The sequence below is a fragment of the Siniperca chuatsi genome, linkage group LG2 (assembly GCF_020085105.1).
Source record: "Siniperca chuatsi isolate FFG_IHB_CAS linkage group LG2, ASM2008510v1, whole genome shotgun sequence".
Classification (NCBI taxonomy): domain Eukaryota; kingdom Metazoa; phylum Chordata; class Actinopteri; order Centrarchiformes; family Sinipercidae; genus Siniperca; species Siniperca chuatsi.
The window spans coordinates 33,130,562-33,157,129 of NC_058043.1; the positions used below are offsets into that span (position 1 = coordinate 33,130,562).

Here is a 26,568-nt window from a genome sequence, read left to right on the forward strand (position 1 = left end):
AATCCCCGCGATGTAGCGTGCGGTTCACCAGCTCAGGTGCTGCATCAGGTATCATGGAGTGTAGCCAGGTTTCGGTGATAATCAAGGCACAGGAGTCCTGTATATTTATGCAGTCGGAGATAGTCCATTTTCTTGGCGAGAGACTGAGTGTTAGCCAAATAGATACTTGGTAGCGGGGATTTGTATGGCTCGCTGCGGAGCCTGACCTGTACACCCGCTCTCTTACTTCTCTTTTGTTTTCTTTTCCTTTGCCGCCAACGTCACTTGAAGGGCAGTGTAATAGACCAAGGAAGCCTAGCTGCTCATTGTGTGCTTGCTAGCTCCAGTGGTATAGTAGCAAGATCCGGGGATAGTGTAGTCATGTCTTGAGTAGAAGTCCCACTTCACAGTTCCTGATGAGTATGACACAAACCAAGCCGGTTAAAAATAAAAACTTTGGTTGGAGTGTGTCTGCTGTGTCTAGATGTGCTGCCATCACCATTGCCATCTTGTAGCTACAAACTTTGCAGTAAATCAGTGCTGATGATGATCACTGCCCATAACATTCTACGATCCAGCCAGACCAAACATCATTGCAAGCGGTGTGATCGAACTAGGAAGAAAGGAAAGAGAGGTGGCATAAGAACTAAGCTAAACCAGGTCGGACCTAAAGCTATTCCACTACCCAGCCCACTTCTACCTAATGTCCGATTGCAGGAAAATAAAATGGATCCATTAAGACTCAGGCTAACTCAGAGACTGTTGTGCCCTCATCTTTACTGAGACCTGGCTGCAGCACAACATCCCGGTTCAAGCTATTACACTCGACAGGTGGAGCGTGTTCCGCACTGACGGAACTATTCAATTCAATTAAATTTTATTTATATAGCGCCAATTCATAACAGAAGTTATCTCGTTGTGCTTTTCCTATAGAGCAGGTCTAGACCCTACTCTTTATAATATTATTTACAGAGACTCAACAAATCCCACCATGAGCAAGCACTTGGCGACAGTGGCAGAAAAACTTCCTTTTAACAGGCAGAAACCTTGGGCAGAACCCGACTTAATGGTGGGTTAGGTTTTGAGAGAGAGAGAGAGAGAGAGAGAGAGAGAGAGAGAGAGAGAGAGAGAGAGAGAGAGAGAGAGAGAGAGAGAGAGAGAGAGAGAGAGAGAGAGAGAGAGAGAGAGAGAGAGAGAGAGAGAGAGAGAGAGAGAGAGAGAGAGAGAGAGAGAGAGAGAGAGAGAGAGAGAGAGAGAGAGAGAGAGAGAGAGAGAGAGAGAGAGAGAGAGAGAGAGAGAGAGAGAGAGAGAGAGAGAGAGAGAGAGAGAGAGAGAGAGAGAGAGAGAGAGAGAGAGAGAGAGAGAGAGAGAGAGAGAGAGAGAGAGAGAGAGAGAGAGAGAGAGAGAGAGAGAGAGAGAGAGAGAGAGAGAGAGAGAGAGAGAGAGAGAGAGAGAGAGAGAGAGAGAGAGAGAGAGAGAGAGAGAGAGAGAGAGAGAGAGAGAGAGAGAGAGAGAGAAGGGGTTTGGTGGAAGGGGATAGGGTTAGGGAGACACAAGACTCTGGTAAGACGAGAGGACGTGAACTCTGTTTACATCAATGATGCTTGGTGTTCAAATGCAGTTAAAGTGGATGGATATTGTTCCCCAGATTTGGATTATTTATTGTTAAGATGTCAACCATATTATCTGCCCAGAGAATTCACCAGTGTTTTTGTTGCTGTTGTTTACATTCCTCCAGATGCAAATGCACTACAGGATCTGTATGAGGTCATCAGCAGCCACATGACAAAACAGCCAGATAGTGTTTTCATTTTAGCTAGTGATTTCAATCAAACAGACCTCAGAACTGTTTTACCTAAATTCCACCAGCATGTCCACATCCCCACCAGGGGAACAAATACGCTGGTAAAAAAGACTGCTAAATTCATCCCCAGCACTCCACCATTAAGAATAGTTTTATTTCTATGACTTACTATTTATTCACCAATCTACACGTATTTTTGTATATAACGTTTGTTTTTTTTTGTTTTTGTGAGTAGCAAAAAAGGGAACTGCAACTAAATCTTGTTTTAAACCTGTGTTGTAAAATGATAAATAAATCTACCTTCTTCTTCTTCTTCTATCTTGTACATTCTGACCGGTCACTATTGTAACAGTAACATGACCAGCTGATCCCAGAGCTGCGTGGGAGAACTGATCTAATTAATGCTGCTACGTAAATAGTGGTCGGTGTTTGTCAGACTGCTATGGAAGACTGTCTCTCATTTTCTTCCAGCTCTGTCAGTTCTTCACGCTGTACGTTAGATCATAAAATGTTAAAAGACAAAATATTGTTGTTGAAATGCATAAGGTCAATACAGGCCACAGTTTGAATTGCAGCTTATGTGACCCCCCACTGGTCCACAACCACTTTTTCATGTACACAATTATTACAAAAAGAACATCTGGAAAACGGTTTATAAATTTATCTGAACATTACAATCTGAAATGACTCATTGTAATATGAGAATTTTGATTAGGCCCAATAAAATGTTAACCTGAAATTATATTTTCTGCATCAGCGTGGCTGCTAGCATCCACATGGGTCTGCTGAGGTAAATTTTTCATCCACGTGAGCCGTCTGCACACAGCCTAAACGTTTTGACTGCACAGACCATACGCACCAGTAAACATGTGTGAACACATGCAGACACCCAATTTAGTTTAAAAGTGTTAAAAGTTGTGAGTTTTGTAGGTGAGAATTGGGTCAGTGGAAATAAACGAGTTCAGCTTGCTTCTCTCTCATTACCACAGTGCCCTTGAGCAAGGTAGTTAAACCCCAACTGCTCCAGCAAGTTTCCATCTCTGTTAGTTTCACAGTCTTGGATAAAAAAGACAATTGTCTGGAGGCAGAAATCTGAATTCTGAATCACTGCTGAAATGGAAATAATTGTTTCTTTATTAAAGGTCAACCTAGCCACCACTGGTTCATCCACTCTTACGGTTTTGAAATATCCTGCTGATAGATGAACCAACAGTGACAAAGTTGATTTGGTGTCACTGTTGAAAATGAACTGAGCATATCACTAGATAAGCATTTCCTTCATTAAAAACACAGTATACTTTATATGCAACCTTTTATTATCTTTTTATGTTTGTGACTGTTGAGGCCTGTGCCAATCCCAGAGGATTCAAAGAAAAGAGAACAGTGTCGTTGTGGTTTCTTTACAGATCTGCGTAGCTTCTCTGTAGTTACTGATCCATTTCAAACTCTGCCTTTCACACTCAAAGAGGAGACTGCAGGTAGATGAAGGCAGACTGTAGGGGAAAACTTAGACTTTCACCACCTCCGTTCTTTCCATAGAGAGGATCGATGGCCCTACAGGAGGTTCAGAGGAGAGACCCAGCATGGGGTCAGGTACGAGCAGAAGCCAAAGAGCCTATCACATCCCTCCTATTGATCAGAGCTGCTCTTCACCCCTCCGATCATCACTGTGTGGTCAATAACTGTGAACGCCAACAACACTAGGCTGCAGCATTGATTGAACTAATCCCGATGCTCAGTCAATAACAAAAGAAAGTGCAGTCTGAATTGATATGTTTGTTAGAAATGTCAATTAGGAAGCTACACATTCAACATTTGTGTCCAGTGTAGACAGTGATGTAAAGTTAAATCAAAAGGACTGTCAACTGGTATGTCCAATTTGTGTTCATCAGAAGGTAACTAAGCAACAACGTAGACAAAATCAGTTTCACCCCTGTTAAACTGATTCTGTACAGTACGCCCTATTGTATTATAGACTCAAGGATAACCAAAGAAAATTGTGAGTTGTGTACGTTTTTGGAAGGTTTGTGTTTTCTAGGAGACATTATTATGTAAGAAAACTGTTAAGCACAATTAAAATGCATTTAGCAAAAAAATCCCAACAATAACAAATTAGACTCCAAATCAAATGAGTTTTGTTCAAATCAGATCTTGCCACTATTGAACAGTATCCAAGATTTGTCATCAAGAAAAGCTGTTAAAAAGGCTTTATAGAGAATAGTTTACTTACTCTAAGCTTGGTGATATTTTATTTTTTTCTTATTGTCATGTAAAGACCGAAACCAACTGATCCTACTAACAAGTATTGTGTGTGTATCCAAAGCTTGATATATCTTCTTTCTCTGTGCCATACAGCTCCATTGTTGTACAAAAACTACTAAAAACACATTAATGAGTCACACTGTTCATTACCATGAACACACACACTGTAGTTTATTTTGACTCAATCCCACATACACCGTCCTGCTGCCAGAAATACTCACTTGAGCAATAAATGTGCATTAATCCGCTGGTGAAAATAGTCCCCAACAAATGCACATTTCCTCCTGTTTAAGTAATGTTTGCTAAAAATGACAGAGCATCAGAAATTACTGTGCCTTTTTAAAATGATACTAGGGATGTCCCAAGCAAGTTTTTCAGGCCCTGATCCTAATCTGAGTCCTTTAATATTGGGTATCTGCAGATACAGGCTCCCATACTTATATTTACATAGCAGCAGGTTATATGCAATATGGATCTGGCACACTGAAACAACAGGTGTAGCCCACTGACTTTAATTATTAAATGATTGTTATGATATGAATGAAAGTTGACCAGGGAGGTTTCGACTCCTGAAACTGACTGGCGTGATCAGCTAGCTGTTGGAGTTGCTTGAACTACAGAAACATCAATGAACAGCAGTGTAAGAGAGTGCAGGCTTTACCCTCCCAAAGGATTTTTGGCTGAGCACAGACACCGACTTACAGAGAGCAAACAAAACAGACAAGTTTAATTTTCAATTTCATCCAATTACTCACTCAGCTGATATGACCTCCTGAATGTTAAATTTCTAACCGTTGCATTTGTTTAACACTTCTAAATATAATTTCGATTGACATGGCTTTTTTGCTCCCAGGGAAATAATAATGATATTCCAACTATGCCACGAGGGGTCTTAGCCTCTTTAGTTGTATTTTTTTGCGCCCTCTGTTTAAAAATAGAATAAAAAAACAGCAAAATTATTGGCTGAGATACATGTGACTATTGCTTAGCTGTTGTTTCAGAACAATGGATAGCGCCGCTGTTGTTTCAGAACAATGGATAGCGTCGCTGTTGTTTCAGAACCATGGACAGCGCTGTTTGTTGTGTGTAGGTGACAGGGAAGTGAAAGGACAGTCAACGAGGGAGAGAGAGCTGCAAGCCGCAAACAGCTGATTGCAGAAATGATCACAGGTCGGATTCAAACCTGGGTCAGCCTTGTTCATGGAGCGCGTGCTCTACCAGGTCAGCTACTGCGCCCCCCCTCGCCCAGCCCCCTCAGTCACTTCATCCTGGCGTCGGGCCTGACTCCAACTGTCCAGTTAAATAAAATGTTATTTGGCATTCAATGACATGCTTTTTTAATGATATAACACAGAATAATAATCAGCATTACTATTCAGGGAAGACAATTAGCCTACATTTTATTTGATGGGGGGCGGGAAGTGACCTGGATAACCACTCGTCTACACCAACAGAAGTTTAGCAGAGAGTAAAGCAAATTAAACAAATCCATTCTGTTACCTGATAAATATTCACACACACACACACACACACACACACACACACACACACACCCTTTGTTCTGTAGTTTATATGTTTCTGTAGCATATCCTTCAACCTACTAGCTCAGTGGTAATTTTGGTTACAGTTATTAATTTAATTATTAATTGATAGTTTAGTGTATTTTATGAGACTCAATCAATTAATAATTTCTCTTCTTAAAGAAGAGTGGTGCCCCTGATGACTTTATTAATTAAGATTATCTTTGATAATTCTGATAGCCATAATTACTTGATTGCACCTACACAAGTAGGTGCCCCCATTAAACATTGTAAATCCCAACACACGTAAGCTGCCAATCAGACCGGTCAAACTGCTCCACAGTCTGCCTGAAATTTTGCTGAAACCAGGTGCCATCCAGTCGGGGTTCATGGACCAAACAATACTCTCCCATTTGTGTCCTCGCTTGGTTTATTTTGTGTAGCCACCTTTACGTCTGTGTCTGGCTTGCTGCAAAATAACGATACCAAGAAGCTTCCTTTGGTTTGTGTCCATTTGTGTGTGTGTGTGAGAGAGAGAGAGAGAGAGATGGTGAATCAGAGAAATAAAATGTTATTTTCTGATTTTTTTTCACAGCAGCTACGTTCTGAAGCACAAATTTACATACACACACCACCGCACAACCCTGCGCTAATTGCCTGATTTGGTGTGAATACAGCCTTAAGGCCTGGTCACACCAGCATTTGGCAAAATCTGTTGGGACCACTGGGTCGTTTATTAAGGTGACTTAAACTGAACTTTTATTGTGAAACATGAGCCACTTGAACTCAATCTCCCACAATCCTGCAGACTTCATACCTGTGTATGAACTCTGGTCAGTGTGATCTGTGACCTGTGATGTCACCAGGTCTTCAACTGGCCATTGCTCATTCTCTTTCTCCTGGACTCATTCAGCTGCCTGTGCCATGTAATCTGCTCAGAGTAGAAACACCAAACCAAACTCTCTTTCTTACTGCAGCAACACAAGAGCCTAAGTACGATTCCTTCAATTATTTCAATCAAATTGCTGTGATCAGTGGATTTGCTCACAGGGGCAAGTAAATCAATGCAACATTTGCATATCAAGTGAAACTTTGGTGAACTTTGACGTTCAAATTCATGCCTTTGATCAATAACAAAATATCTTGACAGTGCTGAACTTTGAAGGAAATGACAGAGGGAACTAGCTAGCTCGAATAGCTTTTCCTGCCCATCTTCAATAACTCTCTATTGAATTAAATGATATACAATCCTGAGAACAAAATGCCAGGACAGTACAGAGAAATGAGAAAGAAGCTCAGAGACTAGTGCTACTACTAGTGCTAGCCGTTAGCTCGCCAGCTACAGTACAGTACCAACTAGACCTGCGTGTAGTCCCTACGTTACCAAGCTTCTAGCACCACCTATTTTGCAAAGACACTCGGATGAATTTTGTTGTGCCACTTTCTGGTGTAACCAGGCCTTTAGAATTACAAGTAGATATTGTGTTAGTGAAGAAGAATAGACTTAATATGTGTTACTATCATAGGTTTTGGGCTGCAGTGAGACAAAGGCAAAGCCTGAGTAACAAACAAGACTGTAAATATTCATTTAAAATATGATGTGTTCCCAGAGCTATTCAAATTGAATGAGATAAAAGAATGAGCTGGAAATTAATTCAGAAATCAGAAAATCAGTTGCATTGTTATTCTGCCTGCATAAGAGTCCAAGTTTTCCATGGCATGGAGTGTTGAGTTTGAAGCTTCCTCCCCTGGGACAGCAGCCGCCCCGCTTAGTGAGGAGTCGTAATCTCCTGACAAAGTAAATCATTAATGCTAAATTATTAAGTAGTGCAAAATATAACACACACACACACTCTCACTCTTTTCAAAGCCCTGCAATGTCGTGCATCATTGGCTTTGGTAACTATTCTACCTGAATCACTGTCCTTCACACATGACAGCAAATCTTGTTACTGTTGTGATACAAAACTCCCACCGAATGTATGCTTTGACTTCAGTAAGAAGGAAAAAATTATTTCATCAAATCAATTGTTTCAGTTTAATTCAGTCTTTTTTCAATTCAGTTTTATTTATATAGCACCAAATCATAACAGAAGTTCTCTCATGTAGAGCAGGTCTAGATCATACTCTTTATAATATTATTAACAGAGACCCAACATTTACAGGTGCTTTATGCACATTTTGCAGAAAACATTTGACATAAGTAATAAACATTGTCCCTGGATTAGTAATGGAGTTCCACAATGTGCTCAACCAGAAGTGAATTTGGTAACAGTTCATACCTAATGTTGAGGATGGATCATTAGTTAATAATTTTGAAATACAAACCATGTTTTTCCTTGATGAAAGCTTTTTTTAAACAATTTATGTGCAATTTTGGCAGAACAACTTACATGCTTTGCTCAGTATGGGCCTTATATTCACTTAATAACACTTAATATATATGGTCTATTCTTATGTAACAAAACACAAAGCAACAAGTGTTAATAGTGTCCAAATAATTCTAAATTAAATCTTTCTAACTCAGAATATGTTCCCCATTCTATAGTGAGGTCTTGCTCATAACTAATTCACTAGTAGTTTGACATTTATTAACCCACACAGGTTCACAGTTAGCTTTGTACATGTTGTTAATAGCATTTACCGTTACCAACATTAGTGTGGTACCAATGTTTGCCTGACTTGCACAGCTTAGCTACCATTAGATTGCTATTGCTCTTTTTTTACACTCGGTGCTTGAAATAGCTGCCAAAAATGAAAGTGACTGACGTACACGTCTTGCGAAAGCGAGCAGAGCCATAACAACCTAATGTTAGCTAAGCTGTGAAAGTCAGGCTAATGTTGGTGCTACACTGAGTGACTAGCTAACGTTGCTAACGGTTATTTAAGACACTACGGTTATTATCAAAATGATAACGCTAACTGAAAAGTGAAGTTAACTAACTTAAGGATGAAAAAGCACTGTAAGGTGATCACTAAGGTTGGAGGCGAAGGTAACGTTACTGTAGAGTTGACAGACCTGGCAGTTCGTAAGTATGGATCTACATTGTACTGCACTGTGCAAGTAGAGAATAATGGATTATGGATGGATGAAGTGTGAAGAGATGGCAACTTTAGAATTTGGAACCTGTGTGGGTTAATAAGTGTCAAATCACTCATGAATTAGCTATGAACAAGATCTCACTTTAGAATGGGGAACATATTCTGAGTTAGAATTATTTCATTTAGACTTATTTGGACACTATTAACTAACTAATAATTGTAGTTTTGTATTTTGTTACATAAGAATAGACCATAAGGACACTAGGCTGGCCCAATCACATCTCTCACTGGGCCAGCCCCACCCATCTCCTCTCCCTCTTTTTCTCGTATCAGATACTGTGGCTCAGAGCCAAACATCTGTTTATAAAGGAGGGCATTTTTGTCAATTGTCAAAACGAAAGAAGGGAGGGTGCAGAGAAGTTGCGGGCCAAAAAAATTAATAATCTAGATGCGGATGCCGCCAAATGTGCTAAATCACATATGTTTGCTGCAGGGGCTGCAGCAGTTGGTGCTCACTCAGTCAGTCAATGCCACATAGTGTAGCATAAGCTATTTTGTAGCCAAGCATAGTTCCCTAATGCTGTTGCAACTTCTGCTGACTATTCTAACGTTAACTATCTAACTAATTATTATCATAATTATTATTATCATCATCATCATTATTATTATGTATTTAAGGTAGAATTTTAAATTTTAACCACAAGTGAGATTTTCCTTGACTAGATGATCACATTCCTGTCAATGCATTGTAGTAGGCTACTTTCAACCAAATAGTCAGAAAGACAATGGCATCAAATTACATAAAGTACTCCCTCAGATATTTTATACTGTATATTACTATATTATAGACAACGTACAAGGTAATTAACATCGGACTACAGTTGAGATTCCAGCCTGCAAAGATACATTTATTATTAATATCTGGGGTTGTCAAATGGGTTTTGCAGGTATGGTTTGTTACAGCAATGTAGCTTACATGTGTAATCTACGGGGGCCCAATATGATATTCTTTCGTGGTGTCCAAAATCTCTGGCGGCACTTGGCAGAAAGACTAACAAAGAGGTGAATTTTATTTTGTTTCTGTCCAGTTTGAATGAAGTGTGTTTTAGGATGATCTAGGAGGTAAAATTACTGTTTTTCCTCAATGGAGCGCCCATTTGTTTTGGTCAGAGATGCTGGTGCATAGTACGACATTTAGTCTCAGTGAATGTCGCATACAGCTCCTTTAAGGCACTGAAGTACGTAGGAGCCAGATAATGCTGTGCAAAATAATCAGTCCTAATGACCCATCTGCAAGACCGTGATCCCTACATGCCAGTAGTGTGGTGGCTGCTATCTTAGCAGCACCTCAATCTGTTGCCTTTAACTGTGGCCTATTTTTGAACTAGAAATTGCTAATTTTCACCAAATACTAACCTGAAAGATACAGTAGAAGTTCAGTAGCAACGAAGACCAGAAGCACTCAGTTCGTCTTCCACAGACTACTAGATTTGAGAGTTTGGGCAGAAGTTTTCTTCTCAGGCAACCTGAATGCAACAGTTTGAGTGCCTAACATTCCACCTGTCTGCTGCTTAGATTTACTATTTCTGTCCACAGTAATTGTGAGGAGCAAAAGAATGTAATGGTCACCTATATTATTAGGACTATATTATGCTCTGCAGATCTTTTAATCAAAATAAACACAAAAGTGGTCACATAATTTTGATAAGGGGTGAGTTGTATGGACAGTTTGTTCACTGCAACATTTTGTTGATAGAACTTTGGTAGATCAGTATTCTAGGGATGACATTACAAATAAAATAGGAAATACAGTGAACTGGTTAGATGAAGAGCTGCAGGAAGAATGTGTGAATCAAGAAACCTCCAACAGATCAAGGTAAAATGCTGTGCTGGCCTGTCATATCAAAACTTAATCACTGTTACTCACAGTACACACAGGACAGATATACCCACTCAATCTAAATTCAACATGGGTAGAACTGATGTCAGGAAGTAATGCCATGCCAACTTTGTCAGTAAATATATTATTTAATTCATCATTAACTGATCATTGATTCATTATTAACATTCATAGTAATGACTCTAAAACATGTAATAATCTCATGACCTTATAGCATGTTCTTGGTCAATAATATGCTGATGAAATATCCTTTTTATTAGTCACCTTTCCATCTTTTAGCACTGAAATTCATTATTGTACATACAGCCTCACATTCCCATGGTGAAAACAATGTCTTAGAAACAGGAATAAATGGGTGTTCAGTCTGTTTCCAGTATGGACCAGATATGGATTGTACTAAGTCCCAGGAGAGGGCTGTGGTCTCCCTGATGTCGGGTCATGAGAGGGGATTCCAATAAAAGGGAGCATCCCAGTAGAGGGAATCAATTATTAAACTCCCACCTCTCTACAAAGGTTATTTTTATCCCATTGAATCACAATAGATGGATGTGGAGCCAAGTGTATTATTTCCATAAGGAATGGGAGATGAATGGACTGAACTGATGAAATGTGACAACAAAAGCAATACATCATTTGAAGTGTTGTCACTTGTTATCCACAGTGATATTTTGTTCAGAAATATATTGTTTGAATGCCAGAATTAGCTGCTAGTCATAGGTCTATTATTGCATTGTACTAAATGTCAGTGTTCTTTGACAGTAAAAGAGCAAATGCCTTAGTGATGGGTATCTGGACTAGGCCAAACTGTTTTTGAACATTATAGAGGAAGGAAGCTGTCTCAGCCATTAAACCTGAAAAAGTGTGAGCTTATCAAAAGACCCACCAGGCCAGTCCACTGTAGGATCAAACAAATACTAGCGATAAGAACATAAACCTAACCATGAGTGCTAATAGTGTAAATTCCATCATACTGAGAGCATAGGTGTTGCAATCACTGATTATTGTAGACAAATGTAATTAAGGCTATTCTACATTTTGTTTCTGTACCCTGAAGGAGCGAATCAGACCTTAACATACCGTGCAGTGGTGTGTAATTAGGTTTTTAAATGTGTTAAATGCTGTTTCCAAATAAGAGGGACCTCATCCATGATGCAACCTGAATATGTAAATCACATCATGACCACCTTCATATTATGATACATACCGTTAGATTAATTCATAAGCTGCTTTCTTTACAATCCTGAAACCCACCACATTTACAATGTAAAGCAAATATACAATGTTCACCAAAAAGTAGTGAGAAATACATCAAATACGGCAAAAATTGCTGAAGTGAAAAATGTTCAAATGAAGTAATGTGATTTTTGTAATGCTGTCGATTGTCTTGAAGCATTTAAAATGTCATTAAAAGCTAATGAGTCTCTGTAATGAAGCAATTAAAATGTGTCCTGCCATTAGTGTCCTTTCTCTTCAAGTTGTTAAGGTCACATCAAAGTAGTTGGCACATTTGAGCTGCACACAAAAAGTTTCACTAATGCCCATTGTACCTAGAATTATAACCAAGTTGTAGCTTCAGTGATTGAGCAGAACTGTCTTTTTGCAGAGCTTGAACCTTATACAGCTATATTTTCTCATTTTGACCAGGCCACATATAGACTGTACATTACATTTATCACAAAACAGGTGTATTCTTATTGAGATTGCCCTTTTAACACACCCATGTCAATACATTGTGAAATAATCCACATATGATTGTAACATGTAATGAGGTGACTCATGTTCTGTCATAAAATCAGTAAATATTTGATATAACAACATTATTTTAGTTATTATCATTATTCAGTGATTAGTGATAATGTTTAGCCAGTCCTGCCTCCGCTATTGTTCGACTTGACCCCTTAAGGTTGTAAAAAAGGTTATAAAGGTTGTTTCCTATCCTTAGGTTTAAAATTACTGTAACAGAGTTTATCATGCCTTGGTTCTGTTGGAAATACTTATCAGGAAACACCTGACGCTACTTATTCCTTACATAAACTATTTTCAATGACGTGACCCTGAGTCTGGTCTAGCCCATCTGATGATGATGAGAATGATTAAGATGAAGCCAGTATTGTGGATGCTACTCACAATGATGTGAACAAAAGGGTGTTTATTGGCACAAATAGACCCATGGTTTGCTAATAAGTAGTTCTTGAAAAATTGTGAATGGAGGACTATGTATTAGATAATGATAAATTACTTAACAGATTTCAACATTTAAATGCATAATTTTGTTCCTAGTTAATTATCTGCTTTAAACTTATAACTACTCATTATTTTCTAGTTACTTACATATTGTGTGACAAAATCATCCCAACTCATGGTCCACTTACTAGGTGTTTGTTTTCCTCCAGAACTTTCAACTGTATCTCATGATCTTCATCAACAAATGGAACTAGCTCAGGTGTCGTCACGTGACCTAAATGGAGTGGCTGAAGAGGTCATTTAGAGCTGGCTTCATAGACCATTCTTGAACAGAGACAGGGGTTGCACCATCTACTCTTTGTTCTCTCTCACCCTCTGTATTCACTGCCTGTCCCTTTCTCTGTGACTCCCCACTGTCTCTCCTGCTGAAGTGTAAAGTAATTTAATAAAATTATATACACTTTCTTACACTCCTAATTATATCTTTGTGTTTGAATCATTTTGGATTTGAATTATATAAATTTATCTCAAAACAGTACATAAATGTAAGAAAAGTGTGTTATACAATAATATTTATACAATAATATATTATTACTACTACTACTACTACTCCACGCTGCTAGGTGTTTGTGTTGTTAAATTCAGCCTATAGGTTCCACTGTAATTATCAAAGAACATATACATGTCTGTGGTAATTATATTGTTTGAATTGGATCAGGTCAGTTTTTGTTTGTGTTGAACAGCACCGGGACATAATGTTAATCCTGTCCTTGGCACAGTGGGCAGTACCTGCTCTTCCTCACTTATCTTCCTTACCTTTTTTTATTTTCTCTCAGTCTCCTCGTCTTGTCCCTTCCCAAAGCTGAGCTTTGATTGACGGAGTCTTTTCATTTTCATCTGTCACAGTGAAGAAAGTAAACACAGGGTCAATTGATATTAATATGTAAATGTTACCGGCCTCCTCTGGGATAATCTTGCAATGAAAATAAATATATATATACATGGGTACCTCATTTTAACATGAATTTCAACACTTTACACAAACTGAATTGAAAGAAAGTATTGACAGTATTTCAACTTTCGTTAAAAGTTTCAGTCTACCATTGGATGGATGGAATTAACGTTAGCTGACTAGCTAACTAGTTCATTCACTCAAGTTAAACTATAGATGCTATCATGATGGATGGCCACTGTTTAAAGTAACGTGACCACACAGGAGCTATTCGTCAGATGATGTCTGGGGATGAATGGCAATGAACTACAAGCAGTCTACTAGTGAAATTCTCTAGTTACCTGTATCACATGTCACATGGATTCAGCTGCCTGTCGTACTGAAGTAACGTTATTTTCCAGCAATTATTTCACGACTATTATATACACACACACCTCGGAAAAAATACAGAGGTCCGGACCTCTGTGACCTAAATGGTACGGCCATGCCCCCCACCCCATGTACAATCAACTGTTATCACGTGACAGGCGTTCCACAGTTAGGTCAGATAACACCTGAGACAGCTCCATTTGCTAATGAAGACTGTAAGATGTGGTTGAAAGCTCAGAAAAAAGCTAGTAAGAGTACCTTACTATCTAGTTGACATTAACTTGTCACACATAATGATCCCAAGGCCAAGAATGCACTTCCATTCTTAATTCCTGACATGTTTGTTACTAGTTTAATGCCACTAAGTAAGGTGGTGCATCATAGTGTACCAGTTCATACATTCACAAATCATTTATTATTATCTATTGACTTAGCTTTATTCAGGAACTGCTTATTAGCAATTTAATGTTAATTAAGAGTTTTATAATTAAAATTTACTTCACTTGTTCCATAGTAACTCCTCAAAATGTTATGTGTCAAGCAGGGAACTCAGGAAACACAAGGGTTTGGACCCAAACACAGACACAGAGGCAGAGCCGGTGAAAACACACAAAGTAAATACTCTGGGGATGGGAGACAGCAAGACACAGGTGAAACCAGTTAAGGCGACGCAAACAATCAAAACTGGAGGGAAACACACAAAGACAGGAAGTGAAGTTACAAGCGACACACGAGGAAGAACTCTTACCAAAATAAAACAGGAAATGACTAAACTAAAACCTAAAACCATGACACAAAATGTTGTATGAACAAATTAATTTTGACCTAGTTTAGGCTCTCTTCGATGTATTCTGCCTTCACACACGGGAGATCATGATGGGTGTTGAAAATGTAACCTCCCATTACAGTATTGATTTTCACTGGCTGACACTTACCTAATGTGATTCCACTACACTATTCACCACCATGATCATTATATGATCCAGCTTTATTTACCTTGCTGCACATTTTGCATGGTGTAATGCTCTTACTGTTGAGTTTTATAAGAATGAGTAAATGTCTTGGCATAAAACCATGAAGAGGAGGAAATCCAAGTGTTTTAATTTTTTTTAACCAGAATCTCAGGAGTGGTACAGTACAAAGGATGCTACACCCTAAATCTCTAATGCAGGTTCTGATTGTTCTGATGGTGCAGCTCAAATGTGTGGATCTCAGTTCACAAAAGACCCATGTAGTTTAACATTGTGTGATCTGAATCCTACCGTGTGGGTTGCACAAAAAAAAGAAGGAACAGAGGGATAAGAAGAAATATGAAGGTGACAGTGTATCAAAACACAAACTGTTGTCATTGTTCACCTTCATTTCTGATTTGAAGCCCTCCAGCTCCCTTGCTGCCTGCCATGTAAATCAAGGTCAACAGATTTTTTAGCAGCTCTATTGCTCTTCTGCACTCAAATCTCATTTGGCCATCGCTCACAGGCTTATCCTACTGTATGGTAATTTCATTTGATCCCACCCAAGCTAGGCATAGAGCTCAATTTGACATTGCTGGAGAAGGAGATTTTTACAAAATGTGTGTGGGTGAGAGAAATGGAGGAGCTGAGAGATTGAAGATTAGTGGTGATACATCAAGGATAGAGATATAATGAAAGTGTGTGGGGCTATGGAGTGACTGTTTTGAATGGCAGAGAGCACTGCATTTGGCACTTTTCAGCAAGCTACAGTGCCACGGTTGGTGGTATATGTAGCTGGTTGCTCTCATTCTCTCTCAATTCCATTATTTCCATTAGTCACCGGCTTTCACTTTCCTCTTCAAAGTCTTATAACCCGACACTTGCACACAAATGCTGAATCGAGAAAATTAAACCCAGAAAGCAGCAGGCAGTTGAAGTGATTTTAGTGGGTACTAGTTATATTTATTTTCCAAAATCACTCATCATTTTATGCCCACTCCATCGACATGACTAGAAAAAGAGGTGGCGTGCACAGGATTTTTTTCCTGAAAATTCTGAAACCTGCATTCCCACCTTTTCCTCATGCAGAGTGAGTTTGTCACACAGTTGTCAGACCTGTCCCACTGCAACGTTGTGTTGGTCTCTTTTCTGACCATGCAGAACCCTCACCTGTCCATCACAGGGCTACAAGACCGAGGGGTGAAGTATTGAGGACAGAAAAGGCATAAAACATTGAGAACAGGAGAGAAGGATGAGGGGAAACATCAAAGTAGAGGAGATAAAGAATAGGTGGAGTGGAGAGAGTGTTATAGAGGAACCCTGTCTCCTACAAATATTATTTATACACTTGTAGCATGATCAACCCCGATACTGATGAACATTTTGGATCTTTATTAATGAAAAGAATTAGACTTTTTTGAAAGGTGGCTTCTAAGTCATAAACCAGGCCTGTCCAGAGAACTGATAAGCCTTCCCCAGCAACCTCATGACTTTTGCCGGACTCAGGTCACTAATGAGGCTTGAATGACAATTTTTCGATTTAAGGTGGCCTGCAAAAACTCACGAAGCATGAACAACCTGAGCCAGTTTACTAAATTACAACTTACTCTCCCTGATCGTGCATAACACAAACTGACACCAGCCTCTTTTAAGGAACATCTCATGATCTCTGGTCTTCATCAAGAGAAAACCAGGACCAAAAGTATAAAGAAAATGACTTTGCCATGCAGAATCAAATGTATTAATCAATGTGTTACATTAAGTAACAATATAAGAAGACTGTGGAACTTGACGTTGTCATGCTGATGCCACAAAGAGCAATACCCTGTCAACAAGAATTGTTTTTTATTTGAAGAAATTAATATGATGTCATACAAAGTATGGATCACCATTTTCTGTATTAACAAAACTATTCTTTCAGGACATCCATAATAATTTGGGACAGCATGTGTGATAATTTGGGATATAGTTTCAGTAGTGTAAGTCCTTGCCACTCTAATGACATATTGCCAAGAATATTTTCAACTGATCTCTTGTTGTCTTAACCTTAATATTAATCAATTGAACATGCCTAAGGTTACTGGATGTTACATATTCCCCTATTATGATGTGCTGAATAGCTAATGAAGCAAGAAATGTGAATATGTATCTACATGACAATTAATTTATCATGGCTGGTAATAAGAGAAACTGTAAGTGAACTGCTGAATTCCACAGCCCTCAGAGCACGCATGTGTGTTTGTTGACCTCCCTTCTCCTTTCACCCCTGAGAGGAGAGACAAGCAGACAGACAAAAAATCTTCCTGAGATCAAAGATTGCTGAAATATGTGGACATCTAATTTGTGTGATTTATTTTACTATTTCATTTACTGGTACAGATATGTGTGTATAACCTATGCCTGGTGTGTCGTCATAATAGCAGATGTCGTAAGATATATTAGGCCTACCATGTATGACATTTAATTGTCTGTTAATTACTTAGGTTAATCTGATAAGACAAAGCTTTAACATGTGAGAATTAAACTTAAAATTTTATTAATCCATCAGAAAGAATTATGATAAGAAATGGTCAGTGTGAAGTTTCTTGCCTTGAACACAAACAACCCCACCCCTTTTAACAGAAGACTTTAAGACAAGAGGGAACTTCTTGTCCTCGTTCACTCAATTCTTAGTGTCTTCTCCGGTGCTCTCCAAGACCGCAGATCAACAGTGGATCTCAATCCCCGATGCAACAACGCTGGACTAAATCCTGAGGCCCAACAGGCCTCAACTGACCCTATGGGACCAAAGGCACACAGAACATGTTGGGAAAATACTGATATCCAACAAGTCTGAAAGAAAAAAGCCTGCTAAAAGGAGATCTATCTCATTTCTGAGATCTAACAAGGTTAGAAAAGAAGAAACCCTGGGCCCTACGCACCAATCACGTGGTACAGAGAAGGAGAAACAGAGAGAGATGGAGAGACGGAGTGAAATAGACTCAACAATTTAATTCTTAAAGAAAGAAAATCTATTAGTAAACTTAAATTGCTGATACCAGAATAAAGAAGTTGCTACATCCAGTTGCGGCACCAGAGTCCTAACGAGGACCGTAACAAACTTTAAACTCAGCCAAAAGCTGGCAGACGCTCACACCGCGTTGCCATCACAACCGAACTTCATCAGCCTGCTTATGGAGGAGGAGATCCGACTCAGGCCAGAGTCGCCTCGTGGGACTGAGAGGGCAGCCTGAAACATGGAACTAAGAGACTAAATTAATTAATTATAAATAACTATCAAGATTTTTTCCTGATAAAGGACTGATGCCCTGTTGTAAAATGAATTTACTGAGTTGAATACTGTTATTTAATATGAACACTGATTTTATTCTGATAGCCGGAAGTGAGTGTAAACCTTCTCCTTCCTTTTACCAAATTAAGATCATTCGATATGATCAGTTTAATGCATTTAAACCTTTAATTTGCTACACACTAATACCACACATTTTTTTTGCCAAATACATTTTGGAGGAAATGTAATTTCTGCCTGGATTATGTTTGTTGACAACATTTTTACCAATCCAGGATATTATAGGAAAACAAATGAAAAATGTTGACAGTGAACATTTTGCACATTCAGTAAAAACATTTTAGCATTGAAGAGTTTGCAGATATGGTCCTTCCAAACCTTTCCTTGTTATGTTGACTTAAAAAAAACATTACACCTTACAAAATGTATTTTCAAATGCATATTAGTTGTATAATTATGTATGTAATTCTTAGGAGACCATGTTGGATAGAGAGGTGAAGAATAGCAAAGAGTGAAAAATAAAAACAAATAATGAGGAAAAGGGGAAAAGCAGTTGTTAAAGACAGAGGAGCGAAGGGAGAACAAGGCAGAGGAGTTTGGGACATAAACAAACTGTCCTCCCAACATTCCCTCATACAAACTATTGTTTCACTTTGAAATGCTAAAATTGCTGTAGAGTGTATGAAACAGCACCAGTAACTGGGGAAGTTTTGTGCCAATTGTTTAAAGTGTTCCGGACTTTAAAGACTCTGCTGTTGAAATGTTTTAAGTCATATTTTATTGTCTTAGCTTTGCTTTCACCCCTGGCTAACAGGGGAGCAGACGGTCCACAGGGCTTCAGCACAAACACTACAATATAGAGGCTTTGTCACTCATCTTCTCTAAGCATGCCTGCTCTCTTGAGAAGCGAATACTACTGAGATGCACAGTGCATCTTTATAATACAGTTGAAGTAACTATCCCAGTACAGTACTCAGTGCTGTTCCTCCATTGAGTCAATAAAGAATTCCTTTTACAACCTCTTTATGTATTTCCATGCTCCATCTACTTTAGGCAGCCTTAGAAGGATGTTTATGTTGATGAGGATGTTAATTACTGTCAGGTTAAATATGTGGCTCTGTAACTGTAGTGGAGAAAGAGATCAGAAAACAGGTGAAAATATTGTAGCTGGTTTCTGCAGAGCTCAGTGTCATCCTCCATCCTCTCTGTAGACTTCAGAAAGACGCTGACAGCAAACAAGTGGGGCAGAGAGGGAGATGGAGAGATCCAGAGAGAAATGAGGAGCTGAAGAATACATGATGTCTATGTAAAGTTATTCGACACATGAGTAGATTTCCTTTGTCAAACATGAACAGAATCCTTTTCAAAGAAGCCCCCTGGTGACGGCTCCTAAGAGGAAGTCCTCGGGGAGACAGTAGCCTTAAGAAAGAAAAAGATGCAACACGTCTGCCAGATAGGAAGTGACTTCAATCTGCACATCGATCCCAGATTTCTATATTTAGCAATGCTGCTCTAGATCCATACATTCATTTTTTTTTATCACGTTTGACTCATCACTCCTATGTACACCATATCTAATTATTTAATTGGCATACAAGATTTTCATCTTTGTATTCCCAGGAGAGCTGGCCATTATGTCTGTGTTGCTTGTCAAATGAAGTACATAGGGAGAGTTTTTCCTATTTGGATGTCTGAAGTTTGTATTTTAAAGGAAAACACCTAAAGTCTGCTGTTTTTTGTTAAATTTCAGGTACAATGTGGATACCAGGAGCTCCAACCTTTCGAAACATGTAAGCAGCCTTTGACAAATCCTATTAATATGCTCCATAATGACATGTGAACTGGTATGGAGGGCTGAAACTGACAAGAGGCGGTAAAAAAATCATCAAATGAGTCAAAAATATAACTCAATACATGAATAAATAATACTAAATGCTAAATAATTAAAATGTAATGTAAAAAGAAATAAAGCGTTTCCCTTATCTTCCAATCAGTTGGTTAAAAAGAGAAAAGTTTTTTTTTTTTTACCTCCAATAAGTTAACTTATTTTATTTTACTCGTCTGCTAATCTTTTACTACCTCGTGGTGGTGTAATTTTTCAAACTCCTATTTTTTGGTCTTAGCACATGGTTAATGATTTATCTATTCCCTGTTTCCCAGCAAACATCTCCTATTTTCACCCATCTCATTATCATATAAGCATTTGGAAAATTAGAAATGTGGTAAGGAAACTGGGAAATGTTTGCTACTTCTGTAAAATTAGGGAATACATAAATAGTTTAACTGTGTGCTAAGGACCAAAAAAGAGAAAAGTTTTAGTTTAGTTAAATTTAAAGAAATCGAGAATTTATTTGTTATGCCAACCCTTTAGGTTTTTTCATTGTGTGTTTTCAGCTTTTCCTCTAACTTGTGTCTGCCTTTCCTCACTGCCTACCTGGATGAGCAGAAGGTAGGCTAACGTTCCGTTGTGCCCCTTTATGTCATTCCTTCTTGTTATCTGCTGGACAATTCCCAAACTGAGCTGAGGTCTTCGCATTGAGTCAAACATCCAGCTGGATGAACTTTCATGGTATTTCTGTGACTGCTAAACTGGTTTATATAAAAATGAAGGGAGTCACACTGTACCACAGATAATAGACCATCTGGGCTGGATTGTGAGTAGATCTGCTCATCTCTGAGACTACGACTGTAATCTCAAAATCCCACGACAGAATGTTACGTCTTTTTCACCTGTTCATTTCAATGTATTTTAGTGACAGCTCCTCTTACTGCCCTATCTATGGTAAAAAGATGTTTTGATACGATATGACCAACTTATAGGAATACATATTGCTTAATGATGCATTACACAAACTCTAGTAAATAACTATGATTACATTAAATGAAAAATTACATTTTAGTAGTTGTTTATGAAATATGGGAAATGTGCAATATCATTATATATAATGATAATTATATCATTATATATAATTATAATATATATATATTATAATTATAGTTTGTTTTAAGCACATTTAACTGTCACCCCATCTAGTTTTGTTAGTTAAGTGTGAGTGAGTCACTGAGTGAGTGAGTATGTGAGTGAGTAAATAAGTGAATAACTGAGTGAGTGAATAAGTGACTCATGCATCCACTTATTCACTCACTCAGTTATTCACTGTGTGCGATGTGTATGTGTGAGTCAGTAAGTTCATTTGAATCCATCTGTTTTATGCACATTTTCAATTCAATCAATAGGCTTTATTGGCGTGACATTTGACATGTGTTGCCAAAGCACAATTACTGTTATGATAGACAATGAATGAAATAAAAAAATGTTCAATTTACAACACCAGAAATTAGACAAAAAGTCGAAATATCGTAAAAACATTCTTACGCTTGGCTGGAGTGGAAAGGTTGATGTATCGATAAAAACCAAATGCAACAAAGTGCAGCAGAAACAGACTTAGTGACTAAATAATGTCGTACATGAAACATGTGACTTTAACATCCACTGAAGCTTCTAAAGAAGAGACGAAAACATCAGATCTGTGTGGAGTGATGAGGAGACTGTAACCTTCCTCAAATTAATAATACATGAAACTAACAGAAATGTTTTCCATCATTTGAGGTTTAACTGGACTGGACTTGTAATTACGTCATCTTGTGGTGCCTTCTGCTTCTCCAGTGGTTTAGTGACCCAACCAGAAAATTAGCACAACCAACTGTTTATCTCGATGTGCCCAACTCACTGATATTTGCACAACAGTAGTGGATGGAAACCTGCATTAATTACTTAATATTCTGTTGCTGATTTTCTAGAAATTTGGTTAAATTTTGTGCTACATTTGGATGGAAGCTTGACTACTGAGTAAATATGAGTGAGTAAGTAAGGGAGGGAGTAAGGTAGGGAGCGTGTAAGTCAGTTCGAGTGATAAGATGCAACAAGAAAATAAAATACCAAAAAATAAAAATGAAATGGTTTTAAAGTAAATCAATGAAAGCTCATGAAACTATATAATGAGAATGTAAACTTGTACTTTTCATTCAACGACCATGTAAGTCTCCACTGAAGCAAACATAGAAATGGTATTAAAATATCAACTTCCATGTTTTCCTGTATTGGTAATGGTGCACTGATGTTGAGTTGCATGCGTACTGTTGGACTGTGTTGTGCAGTATTAACTGGCTGGTCTCCTCTCCTCCGTGAAGGACTTCCTGGGTCAGATGTTCTGTACGTTGGGGGAAATCATCGGCTCGACTGGCAGCAGGCTGGAAAGGACACTCTCGTAAGTACAGCATACACGCAACGTGACCAGATATCAGAGAAGCATGCAGGTTTCTCTGTGAAGTGTGTGCAAGACATTGATCTGAACACAAAACCTTTGTTTAATGTCATCCACAAAATGCAGAAATAGGTCATTTTGTGCTACTGTAGATTAATTAATTAATTAATTAATCACATAATTTGTATTAACATTCCTGAAGTTTGGTATTAAATTCATATTGTGGAATCCATGAAGTGAAACAAAGGGATGAAATAGACACTTGTCTCTAGTTACATGAATGAACATAAGAGGGCAGAGTTAAAAGCAATTCACTTCAATTGAAACCTGTACAACTGACAAATTCAAGGACTCGTGGGTCAGAGGTCACCGTTTTTCAACAATGACATGTAAATTTGCGCAGTCAGCCAATAGAAACAGTGATGTGTGTTTGGAGAAGAAGAAGTCAGTTTTCTGGCGACGTGCCTTCACTTTGTTTAGTACAATATTACACTACCAGACTACAAACTGCCGCATTGCTCTCATACGCTATTGACAGTTTGTGATCGCTCTGCTCAATATTTATTGGTCACATCGGAACAGTGATTTCAAATGCTTTTTCGGGACTGAGGTCAGATTTGTTAACGGAACACTAATGTGATCGTACAAGTGCGCGGCAAAACCACCTTGCCTTTGCAAGCTCAACAGTTGCTTCAAACTGGTATGACGCAGCATTTTCATCACATTCTCTCACGAGAAGGGCACATCCCGCTACTGAGTCTTGACTGCGTCTTCTGTCTGTATGTCGAGTCCGGTGTGTGCTGTGGGTGTCAAATGATGCAGCGCAATGAAGGTGGTGTGTTTTGCACATTCGAGCTCCATAGATACCACGCCTCTGAGACTACAGCAGTGGTTACCAAAGTTGGTTACGATTTGTTTATTTCTGTTTTTTTAATTTTATGTTTCAAATAACATTTCACCATGTAAAAAACAAAACAAAAAAGAGGCAACATTTACACTAACTACATATTATAATAGTTTTCAGACCTATCAAAACAGAAGAAATAAGCAATACATACAAAAATTATCATATTAAAAACCTTGTTAAATATGCAGTTATGCCCCAGACAATGACATGACGGCTCATGGTTGCCAGTTGTCAGAGTAACACTTTGCTGCTCATGAGTTTTCCAGATGCACAACAGTCAGAAATAGCGACTGTCAGAGAGTTCAAAGAAATGCTGATTCATGTCAGCCCTCATCACAGTCCAAGATAAGAGAACCTGCCAGCCAAAAGGACTTAAGAGTACATTTTCTAAACAGTGAAAGCTACTTAACCTTCAGCTCTGTGGACAGGTTTTGGCTGCTTTTTGAAGACAGATAAACATCATTGTGTGATAGCACATTCAGTGTGGTTTTGCTATTTGGGACATCATATATTTATAAGCTGGATTTCTCATCCCTGGTCTACATGAAAAACAAGACAAGGACTCCCCTGTCAGTGGAGTCAGGCCTATGGTTTGTACTCTCTTGAACCTCTCCCCACATCAAGAGACTGCGCGGACAACAGCAGGCTCACATGTCCCAATAACGCCCGTAACCGTTAGCAAATATTTACTGACATTTTTTAACAGTGTCTGTTCAAGTGCTTGTGGATGCATTATTCTGTTGTAGATCAAGTATCAAAAATATGGTTAATGTGTACATTATTAACATGTTGAATAAGACACCACAAAGTACGTGGTAATCAGCCCATGGTTGTTAAGCCTGTATATTTAAGATTATTCTTCTTTTCAGCAAGTGTGCAGCAATTGAGCTTGTCGCAGGTTTAAATATTATTGATCATATGGATCATACTGTTAATCCTGCTGTATAGAAAATGTACTACATAGGTCAGTTGTTTCTAGTCTACATTAATGTGCGTGTGCACTTAAGATGTCGCATGTGCAGATGTTTCCAGGGCAGCCAGCCCCCTGTACTAAAAATCAGTTCTTGCACACATGACTGCAACCATATTTTGTGTTTGCTTGTTGTCGTTGCTGCACCTTAAAGATAAGAATGACAGAAATACATTTAACCAATTAGTTGTTATGGTGTGTCAAGCAGGAAAACAGGAGTAGGACCCAAATGCAGACTAGCAGGTAGAGCTGGTGCAGAACAATAATTTTATTAACAAAAAGGCTTACACTGAGTTTTGCGGGCAAAAGCAACTCTCAGCAGGTAAGCAGTCCAAAACAGAACCGCAAGTCCAACAGTGAGCAGGCAAAATCCAAAATCCACAGACAGGTAAGATACAAGGGACACAAAGACTCCAGAACTCACACATACAAGAAACCAGGGTGTCTGACAAAGATACAACAATCTGACACAGATCGAAGGAAGAACACAGACTAAATACACTCAGGTAGGAGCGACAACGAGACACAGGTGGATCCAACTGGCACAGGTGAAAACAATGAAAGCAAATCAAAAACAGGAAGCAAAACTACCAGACACAAGAGGGAGGGAGAATATTCCAAAATAAAACAGAAAATAACAGGACAAAAACCCCAAACCATGGCATTAGTATACTTAATTTATTCATTGTTTATTCAAAGCTGAAAATGTATCTGCAAATCTACACAGTACGATAGCCTAAAACTGCTGACTTTCATTCTGAGTCATATCAAATTGGCTTATATTATTTCACTTAAAACTGAAATAATAGAATATAGTATGATATTATAATAGACATTTTAAATGTATAAATATACATGTAACATATATGCATTTGTATGTATATATGCCATTTCATGGCAATCCCAAGATATTTTACTCAAAACCAAAGTCAGTAGGATACATCCCCTGGGGCCCATGCAGGTCTGTACAGAATTTCATGGCAATCCATCCAATAGTTGTTGAGATATTTCAGTCTGGATCAAAGTGGTGGACTGACCAACAGACTGATGTTGCCATATCTAGAGACCTGCCGCTAGCGTGGCTAAAAAGTTCAGTTAGAAGCCGACTCATTCTAATTTGATATCTTTGTTCAACAAACACTGACAATGTCACTTCTTATCCTTAATGCCCAATGGTATATGACTCTTCATGCAAGTCCCAAAAGAAAGGTTCAGTCAGTAAATAAAATGTCTACTTTGGCTATTTTAATGGAAGAAACTTTACAAACTGGAGTACAAATGTAAAGCCATATCCTGAGCCATCACTTGCAATAATTGCACTCTGATGAGAATAGACTTTAAAATTGAATATCAACTCACCTGCCCTGTGATCAGAAACAACATTTTCCTTTTCACTTGAACTTTGGATAGATTGCCCAATTTGAACAGAAAAACTGAAATATATATGTTCTTATCTTAAGGTCTAAGTAATATGCAACAGTTCGTGTATCAGGATTTTATCTGCAGATGTTAGTGATGTCAGTCATATTAATGAATGTTGGAATCTCTAGATTAGCTTGTCTGTGGTTACCTGTCAGTCTGTTATTGATTAGAATGAAATGCTGATTTGGGAGTCAGTATGGAAGTCATTATGGACATTGACAGCACTGCTTGCAGGAAGTCATACTGTATTTATTGTAGCTGTGCCTTGACCTCATTACGTCCTCTTACAATCAGGAGGTCAGAGGGCTCTGGACTACAGGCTGACTGGGAAAATGTACAGGAAGCCCCCAGCCCGTTCAGATATCATTAAGGTGTCCTTGAGCGGGGCTTTTACCCTTCAACTGGAGCTCCTCATTGGGAAGCTAAATGCAGCGTACATACAGTACGAATTACCCTGGAGATATTAAAGGTTAAAATGCCACTCTGCCACTCAAAGTATTGCGTTTTGCTTCAATACCAAGTACCACTGTAAGAATACAAAATGCGATCCAATTTTGTGTCATCTGTCTGTCTTTGATCGATCGGTCATCATCACTTTGCCAGGTCTGACAAAGGCAGACTTCTCTTCCCAGCTTGAAGAGAGCGGAGGAGCAAGCGGTGTGTTTGCCTGAGGCTGACAACATGAAACAAGATGAGGCTACTATTTCACCAAGACTCTGGTTTATGTGTTTTGAGAGCCTGGAGGGCCTC

General features: G+C 38.6%; 1 protein-coding gene across 1 annotated transcript in view; it reads left to right on the forward strand.

The window, feature by feature from the left end:
* cpne9 (copine family member IX) overlaps nucleotides 1–26,568 on the forward strand; it is a 180,118-nt gene that overhangs the window by 55,239 nt on the left and 98,311 nt on the right. The window contains exons 5-6 of the mRNA XM_044166604.1: nucleotides 20,005–20,044; nucleotides 22,443–22,522. Of these exons, the coding sequence (XP_044022539.1) occupies nucleotides 20,005–20,044; nucleotides 22,443–22,522 (120 nt within the window). The remainder of the gene's footprint in view (nucleotides 1–20,004; nucleotides 20,045–22,442; nucleotides 22,523–26,568) is intronic.